This window comes from Mirounga angustirostris, unplaced genomic scaffold, assembly GCF_029215605.1.
Source record: "Mirounga angustirostris isolate CCGP_5_RB_7025 unplaced genomic scaffold, mMirAng1.0.hap1 SCAF_9, whole genome shotgun sequence".
NCBI classification, from domain to species: Eukaryota; Metazoa; Chordata; class Mammalia; order Carnivora; family Phocidae; genus Mirounga; species Mirounga angustirostris.
In genome coordinates, this window is record NW_026991717.1 from 24,795,242 (window position 1) to 24,809,237 (window position 13,996).

Here is a 13,996-nt window from a genome sequence, read left to right on the forward strand (position 1 = left end):
ATGTTGTATATACAAACTCCGAAGGAAGGAAGGAAGGAAGGAAGGAAGGAAGGAAGGAAGGAAGGATGGAAGGAAGGGGAATACAAGATCAATATACAAAAATTATTTATATTTTATATACTAGCAATTAGCAATCCAAATGTTTATAGTAGCATCAAAAATAACAACTTAGGAAAATATCTAACCAAAGAAGTCAAGACTTGTACCCTGAAATCTATAAACATCAATGAAAAAAATTAAGGACCTGAACAAATGGAGAGACATCCCATGTTCATGGATTGGAAACCATTATATTGTTAAAATAGCAATATTCCCTATAAACACAACACAATCCCTATCAAAATTCCAGCTGTGTGTTTTGCTGATTATAAAATTCATATGGCATGCAAGAGACCTCAAGTAGACAAAATGATCTTGGAAAGGAACGGAGATGGGGCACTCACACATCCCAAATTCAAAACCGAGCTATAGTAATTAAGCTATGATAATCAAGATAATGTGGTACTGGCATAAGGCCAGACATATATATCAATGGAATAAAACTGAAAGTCTGAAAATAAAGTCTAATATTTACAGTCAATTACTTCTTAATAATTGTGCCAAGACCATTCATAGGGAAACAAGTCTTTTCAACAACTGTGCTTGGACAACTGGACATCCATATGTCAAAGAATGAAGCTGGACTCCTACAATGCACAATAGGCAAAAATGGTTGAAAGACCTAAAACTATAAGACACTTAAAACAGGTATGACTTGCAGTAGGTAATTTTTTTCCTTTAAAGATATACCAAAAAGCACAAATCACACACACACACACACACACACACAAAGAGAATTTGGACATCACCAAAATTGAAAACTTTGTGCTTCAAAGAGCACCGTCCAGAAAGTGAAAATACTATCCAAAGAATGGGAGAAAATATTTGCAAGTAATTTATCTGGTAAGGAACTTGCATCCAGAAAAAGAATTCAGTAATAAAAAGAACCCAATTAAGAAAAAGGTAAAGGATATGAATAGACATTTCTCCAAAGATGAACAAATGGCCAAAAGCACATGAAAAGATGCTCAACCTTATTAGCCATTAAGGAAATGCAAATCAAAACCATTAAATACTTCACTCTCACTAGGATGGCTAGAATAAAAGTGTCAGTAATAAGTGTTGGCCAGGATGTAGAGAAACTGGAACTCTCACACACTTGATGGAAATGTCAAATAGTACAGCCACTTTGGACAAGTTTGATAGTTCCTTGAAAGGAGTATGCATACGACCCAGGAATTTCACTCCTATGTACATAACCAAGACAAATAAAAACTGATATCCACATAGAAACCTGTACACAAATGTTCATAGTAGTAGTATTTATAATAGCCAACAAACAGAAATAATGCAAATATCCATCAAATGAGTGAACAAAAATACGGTATATCAATAAAATTAAATATTATTCAGCCATAAAAAGAAATGAAGTACTGATACATGCTACAACATAGATGCACCTTGAAAACCTTGTTCTAAGTGAAAAGTTAGACAAAAGGCCACACACTGCACGAATCCATTGATATGAAATGTCCCAAACAGGCGAATCTATAGACAGAAAGATTAGTGATTACCAGGGGCTTTGGTGTGTGTTTGTGTGGGGTATTGGGGAGACTGTTGAAGGGAGAATAAACAGTCACTCCTAATGGGTACAGGATTATTTTTTATAGTGATAAAAGTGCTCTGTATATAATGGTGATGATTGCACAATTTCATGAATATTCTAAAAGCCATGAATTGCACACTTCAAGAGTGAATTTTGTTATGTGGATTTTATCTTAATTAAAGCAAAAACAAAAATGAGGGAAGTACCCCTCCTCCACTTTGAGGTGGATGAGAGAGGTTCAACTCCTGCAAAAGCAATCATTATCTCCAACCTCTCAATGGACTCCTTTTAATTGGCAAATATTGAGCGAACCTATCTCAGTCTGTCTTGCACCAGGTTGTCTAGCATCTATATCTCAGCTTCACTGAATCCTAATAACCAGCAATGAGGTGGGCTTGGATATGATAAACCAAGCTGAGGGAAGGGCAGGGCCAGGACTGAGGACCAGTCATGACACTGAAGTCTGCACTCTTGACAGTTGTGTACCAGACACATGCTTATCCATTTCCTATGGTTTCCTAAAGACCAGAAGACAGCTAGGATGATTATTCCAGGTGCTGTTCAAACGAACCTAAGAATCCTGATTTGAGGGTTGATTTGTAGTAATGGTTATGAGGTTCTGGATAAACAGGCATTCATTCATTGTGGTGTTTCATTTAGTATAAAAAACAGTGTTTGGCAGAGGACTGTGCCTTGATAGACATGAGGGGCTGGCAATCATTGGGTGGTGCCTGCCCCTATCTCCACTGAGAGAAGTGTGGCCACAGACAACGTGGCTGCACAGAGGCTCCTGGTTGTGAGCACATCCAAAGGGTAGGGCTGGGGAAGTCCCACAATCTTGCTCTCAAGGACACCTGTCCTTTTCATCCTTTCCCTCTTACTGTCTTTCCATGGGTTGGAACAGTCATCGATCCAGGGGAGCCACTTCCTCAAGAAGCAAGTCCTTTAGCCACAGATATTTAAATATTTAATAAAAAAAACAAACTTTTTTTGTGGGGGGGGGAGTGTGGGGGAGACAAGGAGAAAGAGGCCATCTTTAGTGAAAAAACAGGAAGCTTCATTGAACATTCTACTGCATGCTGAGCTGTTTTCAATCACCCAAGAGGTTACAAGCTGGTGGAAAGATGATTAAAAAAAGTCTTTACTATGAATCTGCTCACATCCTGGTACTCCTCACTGTTTTGTAAGGAATGTGCCCCACAGAGTTGAACTACCATGGCAAGTGTGGGTTGCTGTGAGGTTACACAGGCATTTGGGGGTCCATGTTGGTGGTCCATGAAGTTTTTTATGGGTGCTTTTTAAATTTTGATTTGGAAGGGTACTTGAGAGGTATGAAATAAGCACAAGTGAAGACGTTGGGTGGAGATGCAGGGAGAAGTGCCTGTAACAGATGGCAAAATTGGAAAAGCATGTGGCGCCCAGTTTATGGAGGGCTTTGGATGCCAAGCTTGAAAAATATTCAAAGGGAAGCAAATTTTGAAGCAGAGGATATTAAATTAGCAAAATTATTTTAGCAGAATGAAAAAGATTGGAAGTTACAGCCAGGGTGGTTAGTTAGGAAGCTATTAAAAGCAACCAGGTGATTCAATGGACCAGGACCTGAAAGGAAGCATGATGAACAACTCTGGAGACTGGAGGGGAAAGGAATTGATAGGTACAAGCTGTGACAACTGAGGGATGAGGGATTTCGAGGACTAGGTTGAAAGTGATCCTGTTAAGGAAGAAACAAGTAACAGTAGGTAGAGACACAAGATGAAGTTCTGGTATTAACTTTGAGGTACCAGAAAGATTATCCTGGGGATAGGGTCTGAGCAAAAAGGAGTGGTTGAGTTTGACCAGAGAGAATTGGACAAGAACTTTAAGTAGAATTATAGTATCCATCCAAGATCTGGATGGTATACATCCAACTGAAAAAGGAACAGAGTAGCAGCCAAATTAAGTTCAAGGTGTTGGCAAGGTTTAACAGTTCATACTGGCAATTGGGAAGGTTGTGAGTATTCTTCAGGAGAGCATTTTCAGTGGCACAAAAATGGATTAGCAGCATTTCTCACAATGAGACACCTACATCAAAACCTTGCAGTGTTTAATAAACGCGAACCTACTAGATTTGAACAGGGAAGGGGGGAAAAGTCTTGGGACTTGGAATTTAACAGTCTTCCCCAGGAAATTCTTTATAGACTAGTAACATAGCGTAGAAGATGAGAGGGAGCAAATAGAAGTTTCTTTTTAATTCTTTGGTGGCTCACGGAAGGGGTGGGAAGGGTAGATGATCAAGAAGCTGGTAGAGGTTAAAAAAAATGTATATGTATATATATGAGAGGGGGGAGAGAGGGAGAGTGCGTGTGTGTTGTGAGAGAGTGAGCAGATAAGGGGATCAAGACTACAAATAAAGTAGTCTTAGGAAAACAATCCTTCTAAGAAACTGTTATGAAATTCTTGAGAAAAACCCAAAACGGGGACTGAAATCCCAGCAGTTGTGTTCTTATGGGAACAGGGAGTGATGTTGCTATGTCACAACCAATGAATGAGTATCAGCAAGTTCAGTTTGAAGCCTCATTTTCAAGGTTTTGTTTTTTGGATATTTATCTCCCTACACAGGTATGCATCCCAAAGTAAAGCTAGGGAAGCTGTAGTTGTATTTTATCACACAATTAACAAACCTAGGAGAGCAGTATATAGGGTGAGGAAATGCAACTCATTTGCTGAAGCTGCCAGGCTCCAGAAGAGTTTGGCAGCAGGTTGTATTTTTATGTTGCATGTTTTAAATTTTCTAAAATAACAAAATGTAAAAGAAAGTTTCTATTTCATTTGGAAAGCTAATTATTTTAGTTTATGGTTCATTTTTTCCCCCAGAGCTTCCTGCAAACTGTGGGCTGATTCACAGATAACCAAAATATGTAAGAGTGTACAGACAAAAAAGTACTTTAATAATAAGACATTTAGGGTAGAAGTAGTCATAGTCAAAATTTCTGTTTTCCTCTTCCTTGAGATACTGTTCAATGGCATTCTAGTAAACAGTAGTGAACAGGAGGCAATGGTAAGAGAAGTGGTTAACATACCCAGGGTAATTACTAAGAGAGTGAGAGCAGCTAGTATGGACAACCAATGACTTTTTCTCTTAAAATATTTTTAAGGGCAGGTTTATTTTGAACTGTTTGTTAAAAGTCTAGCTGATGTGAATTCTATATCTGATAACCTATACTCAATTACCATTCACAAACTTCATACAGATATGTTAATACATTTATAGAACTTCAATACTGTGATAATAGAACTTGAGAACTGAAGAGCACACATTTCTTCACGAATTTATTATATAAAATGCCCCCAGAGTATTTGATTTCTCTCCTTCTTTCATTATACACAAGCACATGAATGAGACGCTCTTTAAGATGACTGTAGTATCATGAGAGTCCCTTGCATCAAGGTAGTGTACATACCTTAACAGTGTTCTAAAGGCTGGCCCAGAAAACAACAACAACAACAAAAAAGTTACCTTATCACAAGATGGAAAGCACTATTTTCTTTTTCCTCTAAATTATGATGAAAAATGTCACTGTTTTATTTAGCATTATGGTACATAACAGATCTGTCTCAATTACTAAAATAATTAAAATAATCCTGAAAGATATCCTTTTTCCCCTCCAGTGATTTGAAAAGCTGTATTTTTCCTGCCAATTTCAAACAAATCATCAGGTTGATCTATCGTAGTCTGTTAAAACAATCATCAAAGCACAAGCTCAGCACATTAGCTGTATGTAGCTTGTAGTAAAAGGATATATCCATATGTCTCTCCTTAGTTAAAAATACATAATCCTTTTATTTTATATTGCAATAAAAGAAATTAACATCACAGACACAGAAGACTAGAAAGGGAAACTACTTACTTCTGAATGTCCAGTAATTTAAACCTATTTGTACTTTTCCACAGTACATGAAAGTAATATTTAACACTTCCTTTTTGAAGTAAAACTTAATCTTTGGGGATATACAATGTAAATAGGACTTAAGAGTAATAGTTCCACTCATTTCCAGGTCTGCTTAATGTATGATTAAGTAAAACAAGGCACAATAGCCATCCTTTCCATTATGTTGCAACACTGATCATGTGCCTTGATAAAATGGCTGATTAGACAAGATGATGGCAACATGAAGGGAAGACTTTGGATTGTCTATTTAAAATGCAGGTAATAAGTAATTAATAAAAAATTTATTTTAAGTGCACTTTCACATGCTTTGCGTTTATAATAAACAAACTTCCTAGCTTTCTTGCAACAGACTTGACTACCATTTCTTTTGGCCAAATGCACTTTTCCCCAGTAAACTTAAAACAACAACAATAACAACAACAACAACAACAACAAAATAATCCCTGTCCTTTCATAAACTAAGAAAGAGGATTGGCTACTGAAACAGTTCATTCCAAGACACATGAAGACGACATACTGTGGCATGAGTTGTTTTTAATTTGTTGTGCTGTTACTAAAGTTCTGAGGGCTGCAGTTAAAACATTCCAAGTTCTCCCTTCCATCTTTATTGATTTCAAGATTTTGCACAGAAAACTCTTTGGGGACTAGAACAGCAGCAATTGCATCACACTGTTTTCAAGACTTCAAGTTTCAAAGCAAATTGTTTAAAAAAAAAAAAACAAAAACACAGTTCCTGATTTGAGTTAGATACAGGGACGAAAATAGCACATACTTGAAGGTTACAGTCTACAAATGGTGGCAATGTTTTCCTTGGGAGAGTAGTTTTGTTGGTATATATTTTTTAAATACTCAAAAAGGCTCAACCTCAAGCAGTAATAAACACAAGCAAAAGTGATTTAACCCTTAAAATAAATATTCAGAAAAACCTCTCTGTACATACAAGTGAAAGAATAAGTAACACTTTCACGCAAAAAAAAAAAAAAAAAATAATAATAATAAAGGATTTGTTCATATAAGTAGCTGAAATCTGCTGTTCCAGCCCACATATCCCCAATAAAGAAGGGAGGCACAGACATAGGTGACTACTGTGGTTCACTATCTTACAGCCTTTTTGTACTGGGACACTATCACCACCAATTTTTTTATCCTTCTTGTTATATTTATTAAAATTTTAAATTTCTTTTTCTTTTTTTCATTTTTCTTTCTTTCTTTTCTTTTTCTTTTTTTTTTTTTACAGCATGCCAAATCCTTTGGCGTAAGTGATGGCCTTCAACAATCTTTCTTTAAGTTTTTCTTTGCTTGAATATTCCGGCAGTAAAAGGACATTAAAGCAAGTATGAGATGTAGGTAACCTAAATAGAGAGAGGGGGGAAAATAGGAAAATAAATTGTGGACAATGTGCTCAGTATTAAAAAATCCTACTTTTAGATGGTATGTATAGTTGAGATGGTTTGCAATGCAGAGTACAATTAATGCAACTCATAAACTTTGTTTTTCCTGTGCAACTACCAAATATGTTTGTTTTTATCTTATCTATTATTCAATACTAATGATGATAAAGATGATGACTGATGATAACATATTGTATACACCGAGTTATTATGACATACCAGATACTGTTTTAGGTATTCAACTGTTAGATCTAACTAAATCTTCTCACAATAAACCTATCATTATCCCCACTACAGAGTTGACATTACTGAGAAGTTAATTTACTCTAGGATGGAGACAATACTCAAACCTGGTTTCCAAGATTTCAAAGTCTGTGTTCTTTAATGCCAGTTACACATATTCTTGGCAATATGATTATATAAATGACTTAATAATAAATATAAATAAATTTACATTAAAGCCATTATACATCAAATAATGTGGAATACTAATAGAAATATTTCTATACATTTAAACCCTTAAATATGCTACTATTCAGGTATGATCCTTACTCAACAAAAACATTAACTTATACAATGAAGAGAGAAAATTAAATATCAAGATTATGAAATTGGATTCAAATGTTAAGAAATCTAGTGCTGAACAATTTTCTGAGCCTCAATTTAACCATTCTGAAATAGATTACATAATATGGCTTTTACAATTAAAAAAATTCTGAACTAAAAACTGAGTATCAATTTGCAAAATTCCAAAAGAAGTGAGCCCTGTAACAGTTTTGAAGTAGGCCAGTGTTTTAAAAATTTCAAACAGCAGCAGCAAAATATTCTCTGAACTACTAGTTCATGTGATTTGGAGAGTTCCACATAAAACTGTAAAAGTACTCAGAAGCTCCTGGACAGCTCCCATGTGTGTGATATGGAATGTAAGGTTTTTGGTATATAGTCACAACTTAATAATTACCTTTCTGTGTCTGGGCCATTTTTGGCTATAATCATCTTTAATTTTCCTAGTCCGCCCACAGGTGCTCTGTCTGTGCCTGTTGTAAACTGCAAGAAAAGTCTTTTCTGCTCATCTGTAAATGAATGAACGATTTCCCAGAACTCCCTAATGAGAAAAGACAGAATACTGATTTTAGTTTGGTATTCATTTATAACTAGTACTAGTATGAGTTTATGATTTATTAAAACACAGAGATAACTTGGAAGTTAGTATCAGAAACCCTAGACATTCATTCCTGCTCATCAAGGATCTACAAATTACTAATGCCAATTTATCTTACCCAAAACACTTTTTAAAAGCATAGTTAGTTCATGGCAACATTATCTAGAACAGGAAAAACTGGTAAACTGAAGTGTCCAAATAACAAGAAATAATTATGTAAACTATGGTATATTCATACTATATAATCAGTAACGAACAAAATACAAAATACAAAACCCAAATCCTGTAAAGTGAAAATATGAGATTTTTGGGGGAAAAGGTGATACAGATTAAGGACAAAAACCGCCCCCCAAAACCAAAAAACACACATACATGCCTAAGAGTAGTAATACAAAAGCATACATTTTATATATAAACCAGAACACTTGTGATTTTGTTTGCTATGGAAGTGGGGATAGGGGATAATGCTGATATTTCCGCTATATGTAATGATTTAGTCCCTGGCATTCCTAAAATCTATGTGATAAAAGTCATGTTGTTATAATGATGCTTGTTATACTCATTCTAAAAACAAAATGCAGTTCATTAAGAGCAATCTTGGCATGAGTGTCTGAATAATGAGGTATCCATAAATTTAACATATGCACTAATTCTCAGCTAAAAAAAATTCAAGATTTTAGAAAAAAATTTAAAAATGTTAATTGGTCAAAGAATACATTTTAGTATTTATTTGAAAAGCTCTTTCCAGAATCATGGCAGAGAACATCACACTTCCTACATGTGTAAACAATTTCTATTATTAAAATGTGGGCATTTTTGTTGGTGCAATACCAATACTTCTGACAGGGTTAGCAGCTTTATTAGACTTCCTGGCTCTCCTTCAACATCTTCCCACTTCTTTTCCCTGACATTCTAACATCCTCCTCAGTTCCTGCAAACCTCCCATTCACCTAGAGAAAACAATAAAGAACTACATCATAACAACAGGAAATTAGACATGGAACTTGTAGGTTCATCTTTCACAGGAAGAACTAAAATCATTCCACAGTCTAGGTCAATCTTATTGGGTGGTTGACAAGAAAAAGTAAGTCTTCTGTGGCTCAGAGCTCTCTATCAGGGCAGAATAGCTCCCCAGCAAATGGGTGGTAATCAAGTCTTCTCACACTGTAGGAGTGCTCTGAAGCCTAACTGAACCAGCCACACCTGAAAAGGATAGAAGGGTACCCTGACCAGTCTGTCTACATTATTTACTTACTTGGTTCTTTCTATAATTTAAAATTAGAATTTAAAATATTGGGCTTACTATCAATTTACATAATGAAAACACTGAACAAAATTCATCTCTTCCTTTAGGTGTTTTGTTCTATATTAAAATTCTGAATGCAACTATTTAGAAAACTGAAAAAAAGCTTCTGCATTTCTACATAAGTGGTAGCTTCATGGATCACATCCCATTTACATCTCCTAAAACCTATTCAGATCAAAAAGGAGAGAAAATCCGATAAAAAACACCCATAACCTAAGCTTAGATTAAAACTAGGAAAACAGAGTGGCAAACTCCCAACTGACATGTAAGTTGGGAGTATGAACACCTGAGCCCAAACTAGCAGAGTCCTACAAGAGCAATATGGAAGACAAGGGTGTGCAGAATAATATGGGTTAGAGTTCACCCCTGAAGGGTAGAGCCCCACCCCAAGAGTGAACTACTAAGGAAAGGTAAGAGCACTGGCAATGGGGTGGCTAAAAGGGTGGGCCTTGGAAAAGTACCAGGGTAGAAATGACAGGTAGGCATGATGCCTGGAAGTGATGGGGGGAGCACTTTGGGAGGCAGAGGTGTCCCTTGAAAGCAGCTTCTGGCAGCTATAAAGGAATGGAAGTAGCTAATGAAAGAGGCCCTAATTAAACAAGATGGAACTGAAGAATCAGAAGGTGCTAGGCCACATAACCACATATTAAAGAAATTGCTGTTACCATAACAACAGAAGAGAGGACCATTCAATCAAGAAACCACTAACTCCACCCAAACTTCTCCCCACTCTACCATGAGATCTACTAATAGCAGGTCCATAAAAACTCAACCAATAGAAATATAAATGGGAGAAACAGAATTCCAAAATCCAAATAAAGATATTATGAAACAAGTCTGGCAAATAAATAAGAAGCTAAACTGTCTAGCAGAAAAAAGTGTAATTGAAAAATTAAGTCATGAAGAATGGAAAACCTGTAATTCCCATATTCCAACATGAAGAGAAAATGCAACAGCAGATAGAAAAGAACACCAATAATCACAAATACAAAACTCAGAAATGAACAAATCTGAAACATAAATGAGAATACTCAAATATACTCAAGAAATATGCAAAATAAATTTGGAAACAGAAGGTTAACTTACAAGGTGACCAAAGGAAAAGCAGTATGACCAAAATTTCTAGTAGGGACATAGAGATCAGAAACAAAAGAACAAGAAAAAAATACATATATTTGGAACATATATATGGAATAATCCATGTATGAGATGATTCACTGTGACATTACTTCTCATAGCAAAAGACTGGAAATAAACACTATGTCCATGAATATTAATAATCTATACTGCTTTCACACAATGACAGTATTCAGCCATACAAAAGAACACGGAAGATATCTCTACACTGATATGATTTCCAGGATATAATGAAAAATATTTCCTCGCTCTGTCCCCCGGAAAAAGTCTGCATGCACTAACATTTAATAACAAAGGTCATACCTTGTACCCCAAACTGACTTTTAAAGATGCCACTTCCCCAATAATTTCTTATAAAAAAGGCTTATTTCAAGCCTAGAGTTAAAAATGCTCAAGGTGAGTTAAAAATTTCAAAATGTAAAATGAAGTGATGTTAAAAGTATACCAAGACTAATCAGTTTGAGTATTACTAAGAATAATGACTGTGAATCATACTCAATATATAAAAATCCATGAGTTCAAAATATTCAGAAAGAGGCAACCCCCCCCAAAAACAAAAAACTAAAATCCAAACTCAACTGTCACTATTGAAATTATTACATTAACTCCTTATTCTAAAATATTTAATTACATTTTATTGTGCCTTTTCAATAAAACTGTTTTACACAGTAATCAAATAGCAACCACTGATGAGGAAAAAGAACAGCAGGTATATGTAGAATGAACAGAAGAAATTTTTTTCCAAATCACCATTTTGCAATCCCCAGGGAAACAATGGATTCAGGTAAGGATATTAATGGATACAAAAAATCAGAAGAAACACAGATTAAGAGGTTTGGGGAAGATGATGGTGGCAGTGATACAGTTATTTTGTTTTTGCTTTTCTTTTCAATCTCCCTAATCTCTCCCATAAAACCAGAGCTAATTGGATGGGAAAATGGAAGACCTATAGATAACACCTTCAAAACTAGGTGACAAGATATCCCCCCACAAATCCTTCCATGTAAATGAAGAGGAACACACCACTGATAGCTAGAATACCTGGTTGGTACCTTTGTCAGTGGGTGAGGATGCAAAAGGAAGGCAACTGGGTTTCTTATAGTCCTGAGAACAAAGGAACCTCAAAACCACCAACCCACTGGAAAGCACAGGCTAATTTGAAAAGATAGCTAAAAGAGTTATTCAATTTGTAGGCAAATGCAAACGGATCATGATATAGTAAAGGCTCTGGGCCCGTAAAGCTCTTGAACACCAAAATTCCCTTTTAAAACTGAGGGGAAACTGCTGGAAATAAGGTCCAAATCCACCAAATCAAGAATAAAAAGGCCAAGAAAAACTCAAATAAATGTGGGAAAGGAGAGTAGAATAGGCAGTTTCAGAAAACACAAGGCTATATATATGTACATTTTTAAAAAATCATTTTGCAAAAACAAAAACAAAATGCAGAGAGCTTTCCTGAAGCATGAAAAAGCTGCCCTGGCCTATCTCTCCCTCTTCCAAACGTGAGAAAACTCATCTCACTTAAAAAAAAAAAAAAAAAAAGGGCACAACAGAAAAAGATCACAAACACCAAAAGAGTTACTAGAGAGGAATAATACGTGTGCGTGCACGTAAGAATGATGTCTCTATAGAGAATAAAATTACACCGAGAGATCTGTCAACAAAACATGAAAATTGTAACAAATTTCAAATGAAGCTAAAAATTTTTAAATAATAGTAGAGGCTATGAAAGGACAACTAAGTCAGAAATAAAATTTCAGAACAAGGGTAATTAAAAGGAAAGATTTTGGAAGATATGACAGAACTAAGGAATAACTGGAAATAAAAAGAAAATAAATCACGTCAAATTGAGGGAGCTAAAACTAATCTAGAGAACCATAGGACAAATTAAGCACAATGATATCATCACAGAAACAGAAGGTAAAAAACTTAAATTGAATCAGGAAGAAAAGAAGCCATGCCTGAGAGTCTCCTTCTCAACCCAGAGACACAGCTGGCAGGGCATTTCTGCCACAACTGGTGCTGGCCTGGTAAGTGCTGCCCTTCTTGTGGAGCCTCAGAGTCCCTCCTAGGCCAGAGACACCGAATGGCCATCAGCAACAGCAAGGGGATCCTGCCACAACAGGCACAGAGCCCAGGAAGAGCTCTCCAGCCCCATGGGCTTGAGACACCACGCAACTCCGCCTGGAGAAGCTGTTCATTTCACCTCCCTCAAGCAACACCATCATGGACCACAGGGAGCCCCCATGGAAGGAGATAAAGCAGAGCAGAATAGTGCCAAAGGCTCTGAAAGCTAAATTTGTTACTGGAACTACAACCCACAAAAAGTATGCCAGAACCTGCATGCTACACTTGAATAGGATAACTGCCTGCTACAGTAAAAAAGTGTAAACAGGACCCAGAATCTCCTAATGGACACAATGCCCAGGACAGTCCAAAACTACAACATGAAGGAAAGAAAATCAAGTGGTGTCAACACTGGGATGAATAAGATGTTGGAACTGGGGCACCTGGGTGGCTCAGTCGGTTAAGCATCTGCCTTTAGCTCAGGTCATGATCTCAGGGTCCTGGGATTGAGCCCCACATCGGGCTCTCTGCTCAGAGGGGAGTCTGCTTCTCCCTCTCCCTCTGTGCTCTCTCTCTCTCTCTCTCTCAAATAAAATCTTAAAAAAAAAATAAAATGTTGGAATTATCTGACACGGATTTTAATGCAGTCATCATAAAAATGATTCTACGATTTTAAGTTCTATTGTTTCACAAATGAAACAATACAAAATCTCAGGAAAGAAACAGAAGTTACAATAAAAAAAGAGCCAAATATAAATTATAGAACTGAAAAACACAGGAAGAGAAATATACTGGATGGGCTCAACAGTAAAGATGACAGAGGATAAAAAACTGAACAAGAGAGAAAGCTGGAAAACAAAACAAAAACAAAAAACCCCAGAGTCTCAGGTACTTGTGAAACAATGACAAATGACTGAATAGGCCCAGAAAGAAAGGGGAGAGAGTGGGGCTGAAAAAGTATTTGAAGAAACAATGGCCGAAAACTTTCCATGTTGGGCAAAAAACAAAACCACAACTTCAAGAAGCTGAACAAACCCCAAATGGCAAAAACAAAACTACTCTTCAGGAATAAAGGGGAAATAAAGATATCACCAGACAAAGGAAAACTAAAAGAATTTGTCCATTAGCAGACCTGTCTTTGAAGAATTACTAAAAGGAGTAATAAAAGATAGGACTCTTAAAGCAAATGGAAAGAACGGAAATAGTAGAAATATAGGTATATACAACAGACTACCATCCTCATGAATTTTGTAAATCCTATGTGATGACTGATACAAAATTATAATAGCATTAATATTCAAGACAATATTTAAAAGTGTGGAATGAAACCTAAATGGAAGCAAGGTTTCCACACTTCAC

At 36.2% G+C, this 13,996-nt stretch overlaps 1 protein-coding gene across 6 annotated transcripts in view; it reads right to left on the bottom strand.

Moving 5' to 3' along the window:
- Positions 1-4,769: 4,769 nt before the first annotated feature.
- Positions 4,770-13,996, bottom strand: part of UBE3A (ubiquitin protein ligase E3A) — a 98,933-nt gene continuing 89,706 nt past the window's right edge. For all 6 annotated transcript variants that reach the window (XM_064570038.1, XM_054513377.2, XM_045899572.3 and 3 more), the window contains 2 exons: positions 7,927-8,070; positions 4,770-6,926 (listed from right to left, as the gene is read on the bottom strand). In XM_064570038.1, coding sequence (XP_064426108.1) covers positions 6,806-6,926; positions 7,927-8,070 — 265 coding nt within the window. In that variant the 3' untranslated portion in view covers positions 4,770-6,805. The remainder of the gene's footprint in view (positions 6,927-7,926; positions 8,071-13,996) is intronic.